The sequence below is a fragment of the Hemicordylus capensis genome, chromosome 5 (genome assembly GCF_027244095.1).
Source record: "Hemicordylus capensis ecotype Gifberg chromosome 5, rHemCap1.1.pri, whole genome shotgun sequence".
In the NCBI taxonomy this organism is placed as follows: domain Eukaryota; kingdom Metazoa; phylum Chordata; class Lepidosauria; order Squamata; family Cordylidae; genus Hemicordylus; species Hemicordylus capensis.
Genome location: NC_069661.1, coordinates 213,964,098 through 213,987,486, shown reverse-complemented (window position 1 = coordinate 213,987,486; position 23,389 = coordinate 213,964,098). Strand labels below are relative to the sequence as shown.

General features: G+C 44.8%; 2 protein-coding genes and 1 long non-coding RNA gene across 4 annotated transcripts in view; 1 reads left to right on the top strand and 2 right to left on the bottom strand.

Moving 5' to 3' along the window:
- Positions 1-1,346: 1,346 nt before the first annotated feature.
- LOC128326867 (serine/threonine-protein phosphatase 2A 55 kDa regulatory subunit B alpha isoform-like) lies at positions 1,347-4,495 on the bottom strand. The gene has a single exon (XM_053254621.1). It carries the CDS (start codon positions 3,287-3,289, stop codon positions 2,846-2,848), a length of 444 nt encoding a protein of 147 aa, XP_053110596.1. The 5' UTR covers positions 3,290-4,495; the 3' UTR covers positions 1,347-2,845.
- Positions 4,496-5,768: 1,273 nt separating this feature from the next.
- The window catches only part of LOC128326868 (uncharacterized), an 18,392-nt gene continuing 771 nt past the window's right edge, over positions 5,769-23,389 (bottom strand). The window contains exons 2-3 of the long non-coding RNA XR_008308313.1: positions 9,285-9,359; positions 5,769-7,024 (exon numbers count right to left, since the gene is read on the bottom strand). This is a non-coding gene — a long non-coding RNA (uncharacterized LOC128326868). The remainder of the gene's footprint in view (positions 7,025-9,284; positions 9,360-23,389) is intronic.
- CSDC2 (cold shock domain containing C2) overlaps positions 13,313-23,389 on the top strand; it is a 23,667-nt gene continuing 13,590 nt past the window's right edge. The window contains exon 1 of one of the 2 annotated variants that reach the window (XM_053254616.1): positions 13,313-13,954. In XM_053254616.1, coding sequence (XP_053110591.1) covers positions 13,519-13,954 — 436 coding nt within the window. In that variant the 5' untranslated portion in view covers positions 13,313-13,518. Of the gene's footprint in view, positions 13,955-14,007; positions 14,201-23,389 lie in introns of those variants that run through there. The other variant, XM_053254619.1, reaches the window with a different exon arrangement.

The following is a 23,389-nucleotide window of genomic DNA, read 5'->3' as shown; positions in this document are numbered from 1 at the left end:
TAAACCAAATTTGCTACAGCTGGAATGAACACATAGGGATGCCCCAATGGTGTTGTTTGTGATGATGTCACCCACCCCGATCCAAGATGGCAATGCATAAACCTTTTAGGTGCAAGTGCACTAACTTGAGAACTATCTAACCGATTAGGAACAGCTGTAGTGAGTGACACACAGGGACATCTCAATGGTGCAGTTTGTAATGATGGCATCCACCCTGATCCAAGACGGCGGACACATGAACATTTGAGGTGCAAGCGATCTAACTCAGCCTCGATTTGCATCAAATTTAGTCCAGCTGGAGTCAGTGAAAGGAAAGTAGGCTGATTAGTTCTTACTAGAAGAACTTGTCGAATGTTGCAATTGTGTTGCTCATATACTTGTCCCTAGATCTCTGTTTCGTGCTTCAGTCCTTCGTATTTGTTTCGAAATTAAAGAGTGACACAATTTCCTTTCTCCAACGGAGGGCAAGAAAAAGCATGGCTGCATTCACACTGTGTGCACATACATGTAAGAAGGAAACAGAGAAGGCTTTTTATACACAAAGTTGGGAATAACTGTTGCCCAGTATAAGAAACCAGTAGTGTCTGAGCTTCCTTTTATAACCTGCAGCTCACATGGATGATAAGGAAGGAGAAACTACTACAGGGGTGGGCCAACTTGGCCATCCAGCTGCTGTTGAACTACAACTCCCATCATTCCCAGCCACAATTTATTGTGACTCAGAATAATGTAGTTCAACAGCTGGAGGACCAAGTTTGTCCACCTCTGTGCTACTTGTATTCAAGATGCAGAGAGGGAGTGGGGAAAGGAGTAAACTGTTCTGGGAGACCACAAGGCTGAGGGTGCCTGAGATCTTCATACTAACCACATTTGGCAGGGTTGGTACATAGGAAGCTGCCTTATACAAAGTCAGACCATTTATTGAACCATCTAGCCCAGTATTGTCTACACTTGACTGGCAGCAGCTCACCAAGGTTTTGGGCAGGAGACTCTCCCAGTCGTCCCAGAGATTGAACCTAGAACATTCTGCATGCAGAGCAGATGCTCTACCACTGAGCTGTGGCTCATTTCCCGCAAATGGCAGCCTACTTCTGAGTACTAGTTGCTGGGAATAAGGAACATAGGAAGTTGCCCTACCTTGAGTCAGAGCATTGGTCCATCTAGCTCAGTACTGTCTACAATCTGTGGCACTCCAGATGATGCTGAACTGTAGCTCCCATCATCCCCAACTACAATCTATTGTGGCTGGGGATTATGGGAATTGTAGTTATTTATATATTGAAGTTATATACCGCCTAATATAAAATCTCACAGCGGCTTACAAAATTAAAAACAATACAAATATAAACATTTAAAATTCATTTAAAAAATAAAAATCATGATGGATAAAAAACATTAAAATTTAAAAATGAGATTTCAGTTAAAAGCCTGGGAAAATAGGTACGTCTTCAGTGTCCTCCTAAAAACAAACAGAGAAGGAGATGCTTTTATTTCAGCAGGGAGCGTGTTCCAAACCCCTGGGGCAGCCACAGAGAAGGTCCAGTCCTGGGTCGCCACCAAACGAGTGGCAACCGTAACCGCACCTCTCCAGATGATCTTAATAGGCAACAAGGTTCATGACAGAGAAGGTGCTCTCTTAAGTACCCTGGGCTTAAGCCATTAAGGGCTTATAGGTAAGAATCAGTACTTCGTATTTCGTTCGGAAACATATCGGCAGCCAGTGTAGTTCTCTTAGAATCAGTGTTATATGGTCCCTGCCGGTAAGCCCAGACCCAATCTGGCTGCCGCATTCTGTACCAATTGTAGTTTCTGAACTACATACAAAGGTAGCCCCATATAGAGTGCATTACAGTAGTCAAGCCTAGAGGTTACCAACAGAAGCACCACTGTTTTGAAGTTATTTGTCTCCAGAAGTGGACCTATCTGGCGTATCAGCCAAAGCTGATAAAAAGCACTCCTAGCCACAGCCTCAACCTGAGAAACCAGGGAGAGTTTGGGAACCAGGAGCATTCCCAGACTATTAACCTGATCTTTTAGGGGGAGTGTAACCCTAGCCAGAACAGGCAGATCTAAAACATCTCTCGGATCCTGACCCCCTACAGACAGTACCTCCATCTTGTTTGGATTCAACTTCAGCCTGTTATCCCTCATCCAGTCCAATATCACCTCCAGGCAGGCACTTAGGGAGGTCATGCCAGTTCCTGATAAAGTTGGCATAGAGAAATAGATCTGGGTGTCATTAGCATATTGATAGCATCCCAGACCAAACTGCCCGATGATTATTTATTTATTTTATTTTATTTTATTTTATTTGTATACCACCCTTCCAAAATGGCTCAGGGCGGTTTACAATTAAATTTTTTTTTAGCTGTTGTTTAATAATAAAAAAGGGCCACAAATAATACAGTAATGAGGTTACACAATTAAATCCCACAGCATGACTTGAAGGCTCCGTCCTCCCCCTGCCCATAGCTGACATCATCACAATGGAAGGCAATGGGAGAAACCAAACACTGATACAGTCCAACCTCTAGTCCACTAGGCATGATGGTGCAGAGTCATTACATGGAAAACTGCCTAACCTCACAATGGCCAGCAGACATGAAGGACTCTCCGGCACAGAGAGAACACCCATGTAGCTATCTATAAAAATGGGTTGTCAATATGGCACTTTTTCTTTCTTTCTTTCTTTCTTTTTTAAACACTGGGAAAGGGTGCCCCGCAATGGACTCTTCTCTTTCTCCCTGCTCTCTGTTTTCTCCCCTCTATTGTTTATGGGTACAAATGCTAGATTCATCTATCAGAACTATGCAGGAAGTGGACTCCTCTGCCAGAAATTCTACCCCTAATTCACTTTGTCTTGAAATATATAAAAGTTGTTTGTAGTGGCTACAGCAACGACGTTTTCCTTGGGATGCCAGGCTGTGTGGAAAATCTTGTTGAAATCTAGGCTGTCGACGCTGATCTCGTCCTTCTTCCACTTGCCACTGGCGCAGACTTTGCGGGGTTTCAGCACCATGCGGGGCTTATTGTTTCCCCAGGATGCTTCCAAGGTGATATCCTGCTTGGTGTTCCTGTTGAACATTCGGAAGAAGTTGTTGCAGGAGCCAGTCATGACAACTCTGTCTGAGCCATTCCAACAGCACTCAAATTTGTCAAAAATGCAGTTGTTTTCATACAGTGAACAAAGTTTACTTCTGAGGTATTCATGTACCTGGTATGTTTCCACAGGTCTATTTTCCATATTTAAATCCCAGATTTTCACAGACAGATAATCTCTCGTCGTCATATATCGGTCACTATGATCTCTCCCAGCGGTTTCATGTAGATGTTAAGAAGCACTGGAGACAGTATGGAGCCTTGTGGAACACCACAGTTTAGCTCTCACTTTTCAGAACAACAGTCTCCAAGTGACACCATCTGGAATCTGCCAGAGAGGTAGGAGTGGAACCACTGTAAAACAGTGCCACTCAATCCCACCTCCTTTAAGCGACCCAGCAGGAGACCATGGTCAATAGTATCGAAAGCCGCTGAGAGATCCAAAAGGCTCAGCAGAGTCACCCTCCCTCTGTCAACTGCCAATTGGAGATCATCCATTAGGCTGACCAAGGCAGTCTCAACCCCATAGTCCACCCGAAAGCCAGTCTGGAAAGGATCTAAATTATCTGTGTTGTCCAAAACTGCCTGGAACAGAGAAGCAACCACTCATTCAATCATTTTGCCCAACCAAGGAAGATTAGAGACAGGCCTGTAATTAGCTAACTCTGAGGGATCCAAAGCAGGAATGCACTCCCAGACTAGTTCAGCAACACCTGGAGTTCCACAGGTTGGGAACCCCTGCTCTACACTGACAGCAGCAGCTCTGCAGGGTTTCAGGCAGGAGTCTTTCTCAACCCTACCTGGAAATGCCAGAGTGAACCGGGGACCTTCTGCATACAAAGCAGATGCTCTGCCACTGAGCTGCAGCCTCATCCCAGAAGGAGGGCCCCAAGACTAGGTTTGCCGCAGGCCCGGCATTACCCCTCTGTGACTCTGCTCCTGCTTAGAAGTGTGACTTGCTCAACTTCTCAGCAGCTTTCAGCGGAATTTGGCCTGTTCTGCACAGCAGCCCACCCACAACTGAAGTGTCTCAACCTGGAACAATGGAGCCGTTTGCTTTCACGGACAAATAGCACAAAGGATTAGGAAAGGGCAGCTGAATTGGTTCCTGTGGCACTGCAACCATCCCAGCAACTTTTCTCGCAGATCGCAATCGGGAGACCATGCTGCCAGCCTCAAGTCCATTCATCCCGTCAGGACTTGTGCCAATTGCACTTTGATGCCACTGGGCTGTTTGTATGACACAATTCCAAGCTGCTTCAGGAAGACAAGACCAAAGTGAGATTGACAGGATGATTATGAAGGTGGGCCAAAACCCTCTTCCTGTCAGCCTTTCTTCTTGGGCTTTCCAATGCTAAAGAGGCAGCTCACGGGCTCTTTCCCACGCTGCTAATCCCTTCTTGTCTGTCAGAAGCCCCTCCATGAGCTTTACATGTGGAGGTGGAAATGGGGCTTGCCATGCCAAGCAAAATGGGGTTTGCTTCCACAGTGCTCCACTTCCCTTCCTCTCTTACACAGCAAGACAAGAGAAGGAAGGAGTTGATCCAGAGTGGGGTCAAGACATAATCTTCCCAAGAGAATTGTTAGCAGAGGCACAATACAGATTCTAAGCAAGTCAGAAAGGAGAAGCACTCAAATGGGCGCTGCTCTTGCACACACCCCTGTGTTCAGTTCTGCATACACTTCCATGCACAATAGTGTGAAAGCGGCTAAGAAAGCTAATGCAATCTTAGCCTGCATTAACAGAAGCATGGTGTCCAGGTTATGAGAATAATTGTTCCACTCTGGTATGCTGGTTGGACCTCACTTGGAATGTTGTGTCCAGCTTGGGGCGCTACATTTTGAGGAAGACGTTGATAAGCTGGGACAGGTTCAGAGGAGGGTGACAAAGATGGCAAGGAGACAAAAGTCCTGTGAGGAATAGTTCAAGGAGTTGGGTAAGTTTCACCTGAAGAAGAGAAGACACAGGTGGGTGGGTAAAGGTAGAGTTGTGCCACTGAGGTGGGTAGAGAGGATGCAATCTTCACATATCTGCAAGACTGTCACACAGGAGGAGGAGCGGGCTTGCTTTTTGTTGGACCTGAGGGCAGGACTAGAATCAAGGGGTTGAAATTAGGAGAAAGGAGATTGAGGCTAGACATAAAGACAGGAAGAGCTGTTTGACAATGGAACGGCCTGGCATGTGTAGTGATGGACTCCACTGGAGGTTTTCAGACAGAGGCGAGACACCTATGCTGTGGTGGGATTCCGCACTGAGCAGAGGGTTGGACAGAAAGACCTCCGAGGTCCCTTTCAACTCTAATATTTGATTATTCCTTCTGCCATACCTAATTTGCCTGGCAAATTCTAAAAAAAAGTCTTTCCTTGCCAAAGGGATTAATGACTGCTCTCTTGATTGCCTGATCTGCTCTTACTGCTAAGATATGGAACTGAATTTAGAGGCTAAAACATTTTGAGACAAATAGATAGATATGTATATGTGTTTCTCCCACATCCTTTGTATTATGGAAGGAATCCGCTGCAATCGTATGCTTATAAGTTCTAGCATCACAAAGCTGCTCGGAAGATACAGCTTGGCTGGGTGCTCCAGGGATCCTGGAGGAACGATGAAGTGCAGAGAATTTAAATTGCATCAAATAATTTTGATATAAACAATGTGGTTCCTAGTAAATTTTTGGTGGCACAGTAGAAAAGCCTAGGTTTAGACCTTGGAGTCTTAAACAAAACACACAAAAGTCTCAGATAGGGCTGGGGAAAGGAGGACTGCCTATGAAGAGCCACTGTCAGTCAGAGTAGACATACTGGCTCAAAGAGAGCAATAGTCTCTCTTAGCCACAAGCTCACTTTTTAAAAAGAGTCAGTCGTCCTGCTCATCATCATCATCCTGCTGCTGCTACTGCTACAACAACAACAACAACAAGCTCCTAAAGTCAATTAAATTGGGCCAAGTGGCATTTGTGTTTCTGATTTGTGTTCCTACATCACCACAACAGTACCATGATCTCTTGAGTTAAAGGCAGCTGAGAGCAGTGTACTTGGGCCCTTTCCCCATTGGCCTCCAGGGAAATTAATAGAGCAGCTCCTCCCTCTCTTGAGATGGCTTGCTTTTGCACTCCCTGCTAGTGAGACGACCCCTTTGAATTAAAAAACAAAATCCCAGGGCTCTCAAGAAAACCTCTGGCTAGTCTGAAACCAGGCCACTTGCCTTTTAGCCTACATTTCCCTCCACTGTAATGGCAACATTCGTCCCAGCATCGTAGCAAGCAGATTCTGTGGGCATTAAATTAATCATAAATTCCATTATCTTCCTCTTGTTTAGTGTCCTTACTTAGATTGTTGTGAGCTGGTGGGCAGGAACTTGTTTTCCTTTCCCTATGTATATTGCCTAGTGTGGATTAGACACAACACTCTGGGCCTTCAGATCCCAGGTTAAGACCTGGGTTTTTCAGCAAACGGTTGCTATATTCTTCTTCTGGTCTGTTTTATTTTTGCTCCTTCTTCTTTTTCCCCTGCTAGATGTGTTGTATTGACAGTCATTTTGGTGTGTGTTTGTGAGTTTTTTTAAATGTATGTATTTGTTGGAACCTGCTGTGGATTGTTTTTAAGGGGAGGAAGTGTATACAACAACAAGCTTTGCTGGTTGAATGACCATAACAATAAAGATATGATTTTTGATTTGACAACAATAAGCAATAATTAGGCAAGTTTGTAGAAGTTTTATGATGATAACAATCAGGGGTGAAGGAAGTGTCTGTGTCACTGTGATCCTCAAACTTTACTTACAGATTTTTTCTCTCTTCAGAGCACATCCTGTTGATTCCCTTCATACCACAGGCAGTACTGTACTTCACACCCACCACTGGCAGCTTAGAGACACAAAGCTTCTGTGAGTGGCCATTACAGTCTCAAAGCAGCAGGCTCCTTTCTAGTAAATAAATGATTTATCATTAATTCCTTCCAGGCTGAAGCATTTTATCTTCCCACACAGGATCTTATCCAGAAAGGGTGAAACACAAATACACAATGTACTGGAAGTACACTAAAAAGAAGCAAGGAACATCAACACCATGTTTGGAAAAGTTATGTTTCATTCCCTCCCCACAAGTTTTTTTTTTTTTAAACTAAACACAGTGATCTCTAGAAAGTTGAATTCTGCATCACTCTCCCTGCATTCTAATGGGTTGTAAGTTTAAAAAAAAGAAGAAGAATACTTCTGTTTGAAATCACTATGATATTCCCACAGTTGGGAATACATGTGAATAAGCTTATGTTTTGGTGGTGTTGGCGGTGGGTTAACTCTAGGCTCTGATTGCACACCTATTATAATTGTTGTTTCTTTTACTACACCATCTTTGAACATGGCTGCCACCTTAAACAGTTACATAGGCAATATGGACAGGTCCCTGCTCCCGAGGAGCTTACAGTCTCTATACTTCCTTCCGGAGCATGGCACACAATACAACAACCAGGCATACTATACAACAACCTTGCTAAAGCTATGTATAAAACAGTCTCTGGGCAGTGGCTGGACAGAAGATTGCCTGGGAACCCCATGTACATGAGCTTCATGGTGGGAGAAAAATAAAGACTGGCTATACATAATGATCTAAAGTGAAAAACAACATAAATCTTGCAGATTCTGGCAGCTGACTCCAGATTCTACAAATCAGAGCCTCCCAGCTAAGTTTCTGCCAGTAGAACATCTGATCATGTGCACAACAGAAGAGTGCCTATCACTTGTCAAATGGATCGCTAGATATGATTCTTCGAGTTGAGCAGACTGGAAATAGATTTGTTTCATTCTGTTTTGAAGCAAGTAAGGCCATGCTGGGATAACCACAGCAAAATGGGAAATGAAGATTGGGTGCAAAGAGCATCACCTTAAGTTGTTGATTTAAGCTGAGAGTGTTGACTCAATGTGCGGCAGCTGTGAAAAAGGCCAATTCCATGCTAGGGATCATTAGGAAGGGGACTGAAAATACAACGGCCAATATTATAATGCCCTTATACAAAACTATGGTGCGGCCACACCTGTAGTGCTGTGTACAGTTCTGGTCACCACATCTAAAAAAGGACATTGAAGAACTGGAAAAGGTCCAGAAGAGGGCAACCAAGATGATCAGGGGCCTAGAGCACCTTTCTCATGAGGCAAGGCTACAACACCTGGGGCTATTTAGTTTAGAAAAAAGACGACTGCGGGGAGACATGATAGAGGTCATGCATGGAGTAGAGAAAGTGGATAGAGATAAACTCTTCTTCCTCTCACATAACACTAGAACCAGGGGTCATCCCATGAAATTGATTGCCAGGAAATTTAGCCAGCAAATGGAAGTACTTTTTCATACAATGCATGATCAACTTGTGGAATTCTCTGCCACGAGATGTGGTGACAGCCAACAACCTGGATGGCTTTAAGAGGGGCTTGGATAACTTCATGGAGGAGAGGTCTATCAACAGCTACTAGTCTGAGGGTTATGGGCCACCTCCAGCCTCAGAGGCAGGATGCCTCTGAGTACCAGTTGCAGGGGAGTAACAGCATGAGAGAGGACATGCCCTCAACTCCTGCTGTAGGCTTCCAGTGGCATCTGGTGGGCCACTGTATGAAACAGGATATAGGACTAGATGGGCCTTGGGCCGGATCCAGGAGGACTGTTCTTATATATGAACAGTTGGTAATTTATATAAACTGGTAAAAATCACCCCTAGCTATCACAATGCCACTTTCAAGTCCAGGGACAATCCTTGATCCATGTGCACTCCCAGTCTGCATATTTCGTTCTTCAGCAGAAGTGCATAGTTTGACTCTGTATAGAACAGCTGCCTATGTTCCCATGTCTTGATGTATTTTGCTTTCTTGCTTGGTGCTATCTGAGGTACCCTTTACCTGCTGTGCTTCCCTTGGTACTGTCAAGATCTGTGTCCCATAAGTTATATAAGAAACTGCCTTACCTTGAGTCAGATCCTTGGTCTATCTAGCTCAGTACTCTGCACTGACTGGCAGTGCCTCTCCAGGGTGTCAGGCAGGAGTCTTTCCCAGCCCTATCTAGAGATGCCAGGGATTGAACTTTGCATGCAAAGCAGGTGCTCTACCTCTGATTGATGGTCCCTCCCCCAAACTCCTACCAATATCTGGATTCCTGACTTGACCATTGACCATTGACCTCTGCCTGGAACGAGTTACCTACCCACAGGTGGAATGGCAGTCTCTCAGTTTTGGTTTTCCCTCTGTATACCTGCAAGTGATGTGAGGTCCAAGGTATCTGCAAGAGCATACAAATAAGCAAGTGAAACAGCCACACCAGGAATGCCTTAGTTGTAAATTTCCCCCCTACTCTTTCTCCAAAGAGGCCAAATCTGCTTTTAGGGGGTTCCCAAGCAACTTCCCTCTCACAACTTCTGACAGAAGGGGCCATTCACATCCACATCTTCTTCAGCCAGGAGATGTGATTTTGTCATGGGCCAGGGAGACCCGAGTTCAAATCCCCATTCAGCCATGATACTAGCTGGGTGACTCTGGGCCAGTCACTTCTCTCTCAGCCTAACCTACTTCACAGGGTTGTTGTGAAAGAGAAACTTAAGTATGTAGTACACCGCTCCAGGCTCCTTGGAGGAAGAGCGGGATATAAATGTAGTAGTAGTAATAATAAATAAATAAATAAATAAATAATAGATAAATAATGTAAAGCTAAAATAATAATGTAAACAGCAAGTGCTGCCTTTGTAAAGAAGCAGATGAAACCGTGGACCACCTAATCAGCTGTTGTAAAAAGATCGCACAGACTGACTACAAACAAAGGCATGACAAGGTAGCAGGGATGATACACTGGAACATCTGCAAAAAATACAAGCTACCTGTACCCAAAAATTGGTGGGACCATAAAATTGAAAAAGTGGTAGAAAATGAAGATGCAAAAATATTATGGGACTTCCGACTACAAACAGACAAACATCTGCCACCCAATACACCAGATATAACTGTAGTCGAGAAGAAAGAAAAACAAGTTAAAATAATCGACATAGCAATACCAGGGGATAGCAGAATAGAAGAAAAGAAATAGAAAAAATCACAAAATACAAAGATCAACAAACTGAAATTGAAAGGCTGTGGCAGAAAAAGACCAAAATAATCCCAGTGGTAATTGGCACCCTAGGTGCAATTCCAAAACAACTTGAAGAGCACCTCAACAACATAGTGGCCACAGAAATCACCATCAGCCAGTTACAAAAAGCAACTTTACTGGGAACAGCCTATATTTTGTGGCGATATCTATAATAACCAACAGTACTGATGATAAAATTCAGCCATCCCAGGTCCTTGGGAAGGACTCGATGTCTGGATAAAACAAACCAGTCAATAACACCTGTCTGACTGTGTAAATAAGAAATAATAATAATGTAAAGCTGTGGACACTTCTTCCTTTGTGAATGTTCATAGTACTCCTGTCAAATCAGTCATGTAGATACTTTTTTTGAACAAACTGGGTTTGGATCTGAAATGCATTCAAATCTGACTTACAATTAAACTGTGATTTCTTTCATCGGCTTCTCTATTTAGGCAGAAATGCCTGGGATTTGAATAAAGTTCTGAGACACATGTCAATTTCCACTGTGCAATAATTTTCCATGCCTGGTTGTAAAAATGTGATAAGCCCATCAATTATACTTTGAATGGAGGTGGGGAGCGGGAATTTGGGGGTCCCATCTGACTTGCATTGGATTCTCATAGATGATATATAAAGAGGGGGAGGGACAGCTGCTCATCCTTACAGAAGAAAGAACTGCTTGATGCTCTTGGTAGAGGATCGGCCCACTGCGTCTAAAACAGCCTTTCCCCAGCCTTCAATGGAAGATATTTACATTCTGGTCTCAGCTACAATCCCTGGTGAGTGTGAGCTTCTTGGCAAACGGACCAGGCTTCCTTTGTGTATATGGTGCCTAGCAATCTTCCCTAATTGAAGCCTCTGTGAGAAATTGTAATAACAGATGCAAAAGAAGCACTGCTGAGCCCAAGCAACTGCGAGGATGTACTGCCAAACTGCAGTCTGGGAAAACATATACCCAGGATATGGTTTGTCCTTAGGCTGAGATTATAGGAATGCAGCCCAGAGGGATGCCAGGCTGCAACCCAGAGAAGATACCCGTAGGCTTGAATTCCCTGATGTAGGGGTCAAGAGAGCCACAGTGTTTCTGGCATGGCCCTCCCCAGTCTGTCCCCTCTTTGCCTTCGTGTATAGCTTGCTGTGTCTTATGTGTTACTGCTAAAAGTGGTGGGAGAGACAGGAGAAAGGTACTTCTACATTCTGCTCACAAGGTGATGTGATTTGAATTGGGATCCATTCTAGCCATCCAGTAGAGTAGAAAAAGGCCAGTTCCAAGTTTCAGGGAGCCCTCTAATAGAGGTCTAATAAACCCGACATGTGCAAATGCGATGTGCGAAGTTGCAGCTACTACTTCTGGTTACTTCCGGACAACTTTGGAATGGGGCAGCAGGGAGGTACGCTGCTGCCCCACTAGGCTTTTAGGAAATCGTGCACCAGCAGGTGAAATGCAGTGGGGGAGGAAGTGCACCCTCCCCCACCCTTAAAGCCACACAAACACACCTCTGCTGTCAAACTGGCCCCCACTGACCTGTGCACATCCCTACAAGGGAGGCCCAAGGTATTGTGGTGCCCGAGGCAAGGCACAAATGCAGTCTTGCCCCATTCCCCTGGTGAGGTCAGCCCCTTTTCATAACCGACCCTTGCAAGCTTTGAAAGTGCATGGGAGCGGGGGGGGGGCAGGGAGGGGAGGAAATTGCCAGCAGCCTCCTCTTCTCTCCTTGTGCTTCTTGTAAGCATTGAAAGGGTCAGATTGGTCCTAAAGAGCTGTTCTGATGGCACAGCAGAGGGAATCTTTCTTGCCAACCTGCTGATGCCCCAATAATATGCCGCCTGAGGCAAATGCATTGCCAAGTTTCATTAAAGGGTTGTACTGGCATTCTGGATATGACCCAGTAACATTTCATGTCCAGGCTGCATGCGTGAAACCATAGTTGTGGCATCACATTTGATTCACGTTTGAGAATTGATATGCCCAGAATACATCTACAGTTGGAAATGATCCTCATCCAGTGTAAGCCAAGCTATACCTGTTAATGTGAGGAACTGTGTGGCAGGTGTGATCCTAACCATGTTTACTCTGAAGTAACTTCTGCTGAAATCAATGAGGTTTATTCCCTGGTAATTGAGTATAGGATGTAGCTTTCATTTCTGCAGAATAATTAATCAGCACTAAAGGAATGTTGTGATGCAAGAATGTGGGGCTATTTGTGCACTAATGCCTGAAATGTAGCAAAATAGAATCTCGAAGAGTATAAATGCCTAAGGGAAACGAAGTGTCTTAGCAGCCAGCAGTCAACGCTCTGTTGTCAGTTTTTTACAAAGACCAAATTTCTTCAAATGACACCCGGCTAGAATGTAATGAGTGCTTTCAAATGAGCAGATGCTATGCGCTGCCTCCAAGGAAATAAAAGTGGGTCGAAGGAAAGAACTGCATCCTAGCTTTGCTTTGGAGATATTGCCCATAGAGAGGGGCCCAGATGTGAAGGAGGGTCAGCCTTCTGTGCCTTGCACTGTGGTATGAAAAAGCCAATTTCAGCTGGTGTGACTTTTATCACTTCTCTCCTCTCTGCAGGGCTAGCTTTAGGGGTGAGTGAGCTGGGTGGTCACCAGCTCACCAGGGTGCCTACCTGAAGGGGGCAGAGAGCAGAGCTTTGTGGCTCACTGTTTGTTGAGTGTGCTGCAGGGTCCACCATGGTTTGCATTTGGATGGGTGACTACATGTGAGCGCTGAAGATATTCCCCTTAGGGGATGAGGCCAGAGCTCAGTGGGAGGGCATCTATTTGCATGCAGAAAGCCCCAAGTTCACTCCCTGGCATCCTGCTTGAAACCTTGGTGAGGCAGCACTGCCAGTCAGTATAAACAATACTGAGCGAGATGGACCCATGGCCCTACTTGGTACTGGGCAGCTTCCTATGAAGTCCTGGGCTGGAAAGCCTTGGTCACTGGCATGTGTAGGCACAGGGGCGTAACTACTATTAGGCAAGGGGAGGCGGCTGCCTGGGGCAAGTCACATGAGGCAAGTCACATGACTATATACTGTGAAAAGTGTCTGTGTGTGTATCAGCAAGGGGCCCATTTTAAAATTCTGTCTCTGGGCCCACTCCAGCCTTGTTATGCCCCTGTGTAGGCAGGCACCCATCCAGGCGCCCACCAGACCTGGACCTGCTTAGCTTCAGCAAGGTGGCTGCACCACGTGCTCTCAGGCCATGCCCTGAGAACTTGTACTACCCACCCCAGCTGAAGGAATCGGGAGTAAAGGATGCTCCGGCTGCGTTTCCCTTGCATCCAAGGAGCACCCCGCCCCTCGAGCCATTTGGCATGGCTGGCTACGCAGAGACGGCTGTTTCCTGTGATGTTGTGAGCCACGGCCCAATGCAGATAACCCAGTTTCTCTTCCCCCTCCTCCCCGCAAGCCGTGCCTTTTTAAAGTCTGGAGCAGAAAGAAGTCACCACCCGAATCCCTCCCACCTGCCTCCTTTGCTGCTCTCCCACCATCCTGACGTCAGAAGGAAGGAAGGAAGGAGTGAGTGTGGGTGCCCACCAGCCACCCACCCACCCACCCACCCCGAAAGATTTCAGATCCATTCAGAGGCTGCTCCTGCTCATAGCCTAGTGGGAGGGAGAGAAGAGCAGCCAGGCAGAGAGACGGTCGCGGGGAAAGCGAGAAAGCCTCCAAGCCGTGCAAGAAGAACCGGGGCGACTCCTCTCCTTGCAGAAGGAGCGTGGCTGCTGCTGCTGCTGTTGCTCAGGCAAGGTAACCGCCCTCTTCCTCTGTGGGCTGCTGCTGCTTTGTCACTGTTCCGCGGGAGGGGAGGAGGACCTGGAGGGTGGAAGCGGCCAGATGGGAAGAGCCGCGCCGCCGAGGCAGGTCTAGGAAGGCGGCGGACCCGAACGCCGGCTCACCACCCAGCGACTGTGATTGTAGCCTACGGGAAAAAAGACAACTGGCAACCTTTCGCTCTGCCTTGACGGGAAATCCGCGGGAACCGGCAGCGGAGGGGTGTGTGTGTGTGGGCGCCTGATTCTTCCCAGCCGCGATGAAGAGCTGGGCGTGGGGCGTGGGGGGTTTCGGCAATGGCATTGTGATGGTGAATGGCTGGCAGCGCGTGTGTGGCTCCTTCTTCGCCACGCAAGGCTGGCATCGCCCCCCTGCTTGGCTCCCTTGTGGTGCCTCCTGGAAGTGAGGATGATGTGCAGGTGCTGCGTGTCTTCACAGTCTGTTAGCAAGCCTACAGGGAAATGGGGGCGAGAGGAGACGAAGCGGGAGCTGAAGGCATTTATGTGAGGCCTTTAAAAAAAAAATCCAAATTCTAATAATATTTGGTATGCGTGATGGATTTTTCGCAGCAGGCTAGCCAAAGAGTCCATGATGGCCCCGTTTCCCCGCCCCTTCTGGGCCCCCTCTCTTTCTCCATCCAAATCTCTCGTCACCCTGTTCAGAGAATGCTTTTCTATTCAGATCATAAAGATGGCCCTCCTGGCTCATTGGATAATCAGGCTGTTGTAAACGTAGCTGCTTAACCAGAGCTCCCCCAGAGTGGTGAGTGAGAGTAGTATTCCCGATAAGGGGGATGTAGGTGGTGATGATGATCATCATCATCATCACCATCATCATCTTTATTTGTTAGCTGCTCCATAACAAGAACATAACCCAATTACTGATTTTCATTTTATTTTATTTATGTAGTAGTTCCTCTTTACTGAAGGGGCATTTAACACCCAGATTGTGGAAGTGAAAGTGATTTTTTTTTTTGTTCCCTATCCCATGACCCTCTTACCAATTTAGGGAAGGGGAGAAAAAGCTTTTATTTGCATCTGATAGTTAAGATTTATACTTAAAACTCTGATAGCTTTGATCCTCTGAGCATGATGCATGAAATAGAGAATAAATGTGGTCTGAATACTGTCGCAAGAGAGAGTGGGACACACACGGCATTACTATGGTTGGCTTACGCATTCTCTGCTGTCAGTGTGACTGTAATCATCGATTACAGCCACACTCCAGCTCTGTTGTGGTGAGGTTTTAATATTTGAGTGTTAGTGCTAAGATGACTCTCTTTTTTTAAAGTTACTTTGGTTTAAGTGATGATATAATTAAGTGCCTATGAAAGTTAAGTATCTGTAGAATAGATAACAAAGTACTTATTTAGCCCTGCTAACAGGGCATAGAGGCACCTTTTAAAAATGGTGGCTTGCTTATGTTTGAGCCAGAGTGATATAGTGGTTAGAGTGTTGGACTAGGACTGGGAGACCCAGGTGCAAGTCCCCACTGGGTGACTTTGGGCCAGTCACTTATCTCTCACCTAACCTATCTCACAGGGTAGCTGTGAGGATCACCCCCACCATGTATACTGCTCTGTGCTCCTTGGAGGAAGAGTGGGATATAAATGTAAAAACACAAATAAATATTCGGTAGGGGGAGATCAAATGTCCCTGTTCAACCCAGCATAGTCTCTCTCAAGTGGCTGCATCTGGTATCTCACTTGTGCTTCTTTTTAGATTGGAAGCCCTTTTAGGGCAGAGGACCATCTTCTCATTCTTCTTGCTATGCTACTTTTTCATATTGATGTTGAAAAGCCATAAATAAATATATTTTAAGAATGCTTCCGAGCTGCCTCAGAACATATTGTGTCCAGAGTGCTTTATGTACATTATGTTTCTGTAAGCCCTACAGAAACTGTGTCAAGTGGGACAATATTGCTCCTGTTTAGGGATGCGGGGGTGAAGCTGAAAGTGGCCTATGGCCACCTAGTGAATTCATGGCAGAGGCAAACTTTGAACTGAGCTGCTTTGTTTTGTAGCTGAGCTTCTTGGCTGTCATGCTTCATGGGCTTAGAATAGCTTTAGACTGTGAACCTGTGGGTATGGCCTTTCTGTCTTGATCAGAGCAATGTTGTCTGTCTTAATAGATTTGGGATCAGTGGGCCCTATCCAGCCCCAGCACAGCATCCCTCCAGTGGCTGTTGTTGGTATCTTCCTTATGTTTCTTTTTAGATTGTGAGCCCTTTGGGGACAGGGAGCCATCTTATTTATGTATTTTTTCTATATAAAACACTGTGGGAACTTGGGTTGAAGAGCGGTATATACATATTCATAGTAGCAGTAGTGTTTCTGCAGGTCCACTGAAAGTATATTTCACTATCTGCTTCACGAGTTCTCTAAAATTTTGCGGGGAGGTATGTGAAGGCTCTATACATGGGATGCATAATGCAGATGTGTAATTTTGCAGTAGTTTAAGAGGGTAGCTTTCAAAAGATATGTTTTGTAGATCATTTTCATTCATAATAATTATTAATTATTCTCTCCTTCAGCTGCTTGAAGCTGTCTTGATAGAAAATCAAGGCAACACATGGACACCAAGGGTGTGTGTAGGGGAGATACAAGGAAGTTCTAAATGTTTCAGCTTCAGAATGTCGTTGAGGATAACCAGTTGATCCTATGAAGGGTAGTGCAGTCCCTGTTTTAAACTTCCCTTCAGAGTGAGTGTGCCTTATGTGCATTGGTTATCTTACTTTGGAGGAGCAAATAGCTTGATGTGTATAGATGGAGGCTCCAGCAACCCAATGTTAAGTAGGTTTTCTGGGCAACAGTACTTGTAATATCTTGTCAGACTGAAGGAAATGCGAAAGGAGAATGATTTAATTTTTAAAGATTATAGGGTCAGAGGAAAGAATGAACATTTTTGTGGGACATCTTAAATATATTAAATATGCATGTAGGAGTTTGGCTAATCAAAATAAATAAATAAACGAGGAAGGAAGGAAGGGGCTAGTTTCCATGCAGTCTCTTCCTTATTTAGAGACCTCCAACAAGTGAAGCTCTTTCAGTGTGCTTATTATACCTTGTGAATGGAGAGGGGGAGAAAAACATTGTATGATAAATGACACCATTGCTTCTTACACCAGTTGCTCATAACAAATGAGGAACCGGGAGTTTTGTGAAAGCTTGATAGGTATGCAGTCTTGTTCTGTTTACCCATCAGTTCCACATGGCATCAGTGCATGAAGAGAAGGGTTGGACTGCAGCTACTGGCCCCAGCTGTGACCTCCTCAGCACACTGCTCATGTCTTCTGAACAGAGCCTACACATGCATAAGCTATCCACAGGGAGGTTCTCTCTGTGCAATCTGCACCCTCAGTCCTTGCATGGTGTAGATCATATGTACAGCACCTGCACAGGTACAGCTTCTATACACAAGGCTCTGTTAAGAAGACACATTCAATGTGTGGAGGTCAGAGGCAGGGCCAGTGACACAGTCCTGCTTCACCCTCATCATGCTGACTGTATGTGGAATAATGTGAATAGGTCTTCTTTCTTTAATCATTGGGCAATACTTTTCAATTAGCATATTCTTCCTTAGAAAGCTTTCTAACCCCCCCCCCCAGTTCCAGTTGGAAATATTTCTTCAATAGCCTGGATCACCAAAACCACAGTCTGTATAAGAAATATTTCCAATCTTACCATTTATTGCACATTCTGCTTACACTTGGGCAGCTGATATGTATGTAGCAAAATGCTGCTTCCCACTCAGCAGGGAGACTTATATCGATGATGAAATTGCCCGAGAGTGAGAGAGCTGACCAACTGTGTAGGGTCTCCCTTTTGTGCAAATCCATCTCTAACTTAAACATTCTTTTCTTAGCCTGAGAGAGATCGGATCTCACTTGTTGGTACTCTTAAAATGTTTGTGACTACTTTTTTTTAGTAAAGTTGTTTATAAAAGGCTGTGTGTGTGTTATAAAAGGCTGGAGAACGACAGATCTCAATTATGTGTGTGACAATAGAAGTACATGTATGGTTTTCCCCCAACAAAGCAAACAATGGGTCTGAAGGCAAGGGCAACTTAGCTCAGGAAAATGGCACCAATGGAAAAAGTTTAATCCTTCCCTAGTACCGTGGCTCAGATCCTGTTTGTCCCCAGTGGCTACTCTTAAGCTTTAAAACAAGTTATTGGAAGATCTGATCCTGGATCTTCAGTCTCTCATTTAGTTTGGCCCTGTAGGAAAAGTCAAAAGCTGAAAGCATGGATGGCTAGCCTATTAGAACCCCTGCTAACTTGGCAAAGAGGCACCTTTTAACGTGGTGGTTCTCTTTATTTAGCAGCGGGGAAGTAACTGGCCCTATCCACCCCCAGTACAGGACCTCCAGTGACTGTTGCTGGTGTCTAACTTATGTTTCTTTTTAGATTGTGAGCCCTTTGGGGATAGAGATCCATCTTATTTATTATTTCTCTGTGTAAACTGCACTGAGCCATTTTTGGGAAGGCAGTATTAGAATCAAATAAATAAATATTAGATAGGAAGCATTTTGTGCTGCTTGGTAGCTGCATTTCAGTTTACTTTGACTAGAGTATTAATGCTTTGATGCAGTTTTATCACTAATATATTCCACCTATTTTCCTATCACCTTTGGGCAATTCACAATCAAAATAATCCACTTGCAATAAATTACAATAATACATCAAACTAAGAATGATGGAGTTATAATGAACCCCGAAGAAATATTCAAAGAATGTTTGTTTGCTGTTTAAAGGGCAGGAAAAACAGAATGGTTGATCAGTCAGAGGTCTTGAGAATACTGCAACCCTGTGTTGTCTTTTTTATTTCTTTTGCTAAAAATTAGAACAAAGTTCAAAGCATATTTTTCCTCCAGGCTTCCCAGTTGCCGTGTTGTCGTCAAGATTAATAGATCTGAGTTATGTGTAGTGTTAAGTTATCCTCTGCATTGTCTTAGAACATCCTCATATATAGTGTCAAGAATATGTGACGTGGTTGTAATCTTGGCTGTGTTTTGGGGGGGTACAGAACTAGAATTCCATCCCTTTGCCTGCGTGTTCTGTCCTATGGGCATTTGCCATGGTGGTTGTCATGTCATGTAATGCCTCCCAGGGGTATAGCTGTAATTGAGCAGATGGGTTCAAAAAACCTGGGCTTCCCAGCTCCTGAGGGGCCTCCAGATCCACCCCTCTCCATTTCCTTCATTATCTCCCTTATTCTGAGGGCCGCTAGGGAGAGGGGCGAACATGGGCCCCCTGTCCCCAGCAATGCCCCTGATACCTCCCTTCTCTCTGTTGTGACATCTAAAGAGGCTGAAGACACTTAATATCGGATTGATGCTAGCATGAAGAGGACTACGCTGTCCTCTGAGTACGGATTTCAGATCTCTACTGGTGACTCCCATAGGCAGTGGTGAACTGGACTGGACCCACCTCCCAGCTTGCAACTTCTGTTTTCTCCGTCTCTTTCTTCCCTGCCATTCCCTGACCTGTCCTGCCCTCCCTAATCTAAGTCTTCCATTTTAGGTATAGTTTAAACAAAAGTTTAGATAGGCATAGGCTAGTTAGAAAATCTGTATCAAGAGGATGACCTTCAGAATCCCTTGCAACTGGTATTTAGATGACGGGTAGCTAGCAAACTAATAAAAGAACCTGGCTGGAGGTTGAAAGGATTCTTGTGGGAGGCAGAGCAGACGGTTCTGTAATCTTTCTACTCTACCCTGATATTGGCCAAAAACATAACATTGGCAAAGACCACTCTGCTCCCCACTCACCAATATTAGGTTTGGCCAGGTCTCTGGCTCCCCATGAAGTTAACTTCTTTGGTCAAGTTTCTCTCTTTCTAGCCTGCCATGTTGTAGTGGGAACAAGAAACCTCTAAACAACTTATTGTGGCAGGAGGAGGATGGGAGTTGTAGTCTAACCACAGCTGGTGAGCCTAAGGCTGGCCCTCCCTGCTCTAAATGGCACGGGGAGAGAGTGAATAAATGTTTTCTTTCAAAACATTACGACTTGGGGAGTCATCCAGACCAGAGGAAGGTCATTGACTGGAGGTCCAGGACAAGTTAAGAGGGCATATCCCGTGTGTGGGATTTATTACAGCAAGATGCGGTGATGGTTTCGGTCATTATCTTCAATAACCCATAAACAGGATTAGAGAAGGATGAATCTTTCAGTGGTGACTTGTCATGACTGCTAATATTGGAAACTCCATATATGGAGGCAGACTGTCTCTGATAATCACGCCACAAAATCTGGCAGGTTCCGTCATGCCCTGCTTGTAAGCTTCCAGGGGCCACCTGTTGGAGACAGGAGTGCCAGATTAGCTAGACCCTGCGCTGTTCTGCTGAGCTAGTTCTTGTGTTCTTTGCGCCCTGAGACAAACTTCTGGAAACTTATAATACTAGCAATTGTTCTCAAGGTTTTGAACATAAAAATGAATTATAGTATGGCATGAAAGGCACATGAATATTTGGAGGCAAAGTTTGCCCTTCTCCATTCCTCAACCCCTACCCCACAACTCCCCAGAGTTTCCTGTTATAGTTGGGCCTTGATCTGCTAGCAGGTTTGAGCTGCTTATTGTAAGACAGCTTGATTTTTGAGGGATTAATGAAATGCTTGTGCTGCTTTCTGAAGCTGCAAAATACAGTCGTTACTTATGCCAAGTGCTACTTTACATCCCACAATCTCCCAACTTAATCCTTTAGTTACGTAGGGAGTTAGTGAAATCTCACCCACTGGAAAATGGATATCTGTTCAGGCACCAGTTCTACCTACCTACCAGGCACTTTCAATCAATTGCTGCAGCAGCATATTGACCTAAGAAATCATCAGCAGGGAACTCTTGCAGCTTCCGGTCAATCAGAGAGTGACCATCTATCTGTTGATAAACTCAGCTAAATGGGCAAAGAGGCACCTTTAAAGTTGTGTCTCTTATATTAGTAGGAGGACAGCAACTGTCCCTATTCAACCCAGAAGAGTGTCTCTTCCACTGGTGGTTGCTGGTGTCTCTCAAGTTTCTTTTTGGATTGTGAGCCCTTTGGGGACAGGAAACCTTTTTCTTATTCCTGTTGCTATATACATTGCTTTGAACTTCTTGTTGGAAACTGGTTTATGAATAATAATGATCATAACTGGAGGGTTAACTCGGATTCATTTGGGATTCATATATCTATAGTTCCTATGCAACCCAAATGCTTGTCCCATCTTCAAAATGGTTGGCAGGATTGTAGTGCATAATTGAGACTGCTCCCCCTGCAAATGAGATAGTCTGAAAGAGGTTGACACTTGGCCTCTCACCCCTCCAGAGAGATCTGAAGGGTCATATGGTCATCATCAGTGGATGGTATACAGTGCTCTAATTATAGGGGAAAGGTAGGGATTGTGAAATCTACAAGCTTCACCCTGACTTCCTCCCCCACTCAAACAAAAAAAGTTTGCTCTCACATAGCCTTCTAAAAACAGTAGCTAATGGGCCCAGTACAAAATGTTAGGGAGCAGACCATCCCTATAACTCAAGCACTGGTATTGTATCTTCTCTGAAGCAAGCAATCCTTCTTCTTAAACTATGAGATTCTTTGAAACACATTCAGAAATGTAAAATAAATAAAGCAATAGTAGTGGGGCATTTGGATAGATGCAGCATAAGTTATTCAGTGAGTTGGAGTACTTGTGCACAAAAAGCATGTGCAAATGAGGCATGGGACAGTAGAAAGCACTGAAATTGGATGAAAGTCTGCAAACCGTGATGAGAGTGGATATCTATCTCTCTAACCTTCATGCTTTTGTTCTGGTCACACTTCCTGGGTTCATGGCCCATAAAGTACGGTCTAGTGGTTTAGATCTGGACTTCAGTCCATTGATTGCTTATTGCTGGTGCTAGAGAATATTAAAGCAAAGCACTGCCAGTGTGTTTTGTATTTAAGTCCAGTATATCTCTAGTCCCTTCTTGCCAGTGCTTGGTCACTGACAGGGCCTAGTTAGCTAGGACAAGCCTAGGTTAATGATTTTTATTGCCTTGACTCTGTTCTAAATGTTTGGAGGGAGCCTGGCGTATTTATGATTATTCAAGTCTCACATGGCGTAAGCACCCTCGTTCTGGCAACTGAGTAGGTATACAAATAAACAGGTGCAGGTTGCTAACTAAAAAGTTTGTGTGTACGCTCTTCCTCTTTGTCAAAGGCTTAATATCTGCCCCCCTGCCCAGGGCACAGCTAAAGGGGAGAGGGGGCCCGTGTCCACCCCTCTCTCTGGTGGCCCCTCAGAGTGAGGGAGATAATGAAGAAAATAGGGAGGGGTGGAGCTGGGGGGCCTGGGTCCTTTTAACCCACCTGCTCACTTATAGCTACACCCCTGCCCCTGCCTTTTGGCTAGATGGATTTCTGTCTCTGGAACGACAGTTCGTGTTTTTTCTGCTGTATTCTTTCTCCAGCACCACTGGTTCTCTCTCTCTCTCTCTTCTCCTCTTCCCCCTGCACCTCAACCTCTGGCTTTGTGTTGCTATGAGCAGAGCAGAATGTTACAGACACTGTGCTGCTGTTTTTCACTGCAGGGTGGACTGAAAGGATCAGGAGAAATGTAGATAATCTAGGAGTGTGTTTTGGTGACATGAGATTGCTCACACAAAGAACCCCTTTAGCCCAGAAGTGACAGCTCTTATCTCAAAAGTAGGAAAGGCAAATGATATAATCCCCACCAATGATTAACAAGCTAGATATTTAGAGGACAGTACTCGAGCTATAGAGATGAAGCAGCCTTCTAATTATCTGCACAGCATTGCATGGTTAATTAACATGGTTAAATAAGACTGAAGCATCTGTGCTGCATCTGCATCTGGGCAGAGCTTCCTTTTAGAAGCAGGGTGGCCAAAAATGGCAAACCCATCATATCCTAGGAGGAGTAGAAAAACACAACAGAAACAAACATTAAAAGAAAAAATACGGCAGCATTAGGTGATGGAATTAATTGTCTTAATTGAGCTATTGCATTTAGATGCCGTGACGTGTCTACACCTACAAAGATTAGAATTGTTCGGACAATGGTTTTTCCTGTGACACTCTATGGATGCAAAAGCTGGACTTTGAAGAAGCAAGATTTAAAAAAAGCATTGATGCTTTTGAATTCTGGTGCTGGAGAAGACTTTTGAGGATACCACAGACAGCCAGGAAAACAAATAAATGGATCATAGAACAAATCAATCCAGAATTTTCACTTGAGGCACAAATGACCAGACACAAACTATCATACTTTGGACATATTATGCGAAGATCTTGCTCCCTTGAGAAGTCCATAATGCTGGGAAACGTTGAAGGAAAGAGAAGACAACCAGCAGCAAGGTGGATGGATTTGATTACGACAGTGATGAATGCACCATTGAGAGTCTTTCAAGGCCAAGTTGAAGACAGATCATCCTGG

Bases quoted from the DNA above. Each gene is read 5' to 3' on its own strand.
- LOC128326867 (XM_053254621.1), bottom strand. From the start codon at position 3,289: ATGACGACGAGAGATTATCTGTCTGTGAAAATCTGGGATTTAAATATG.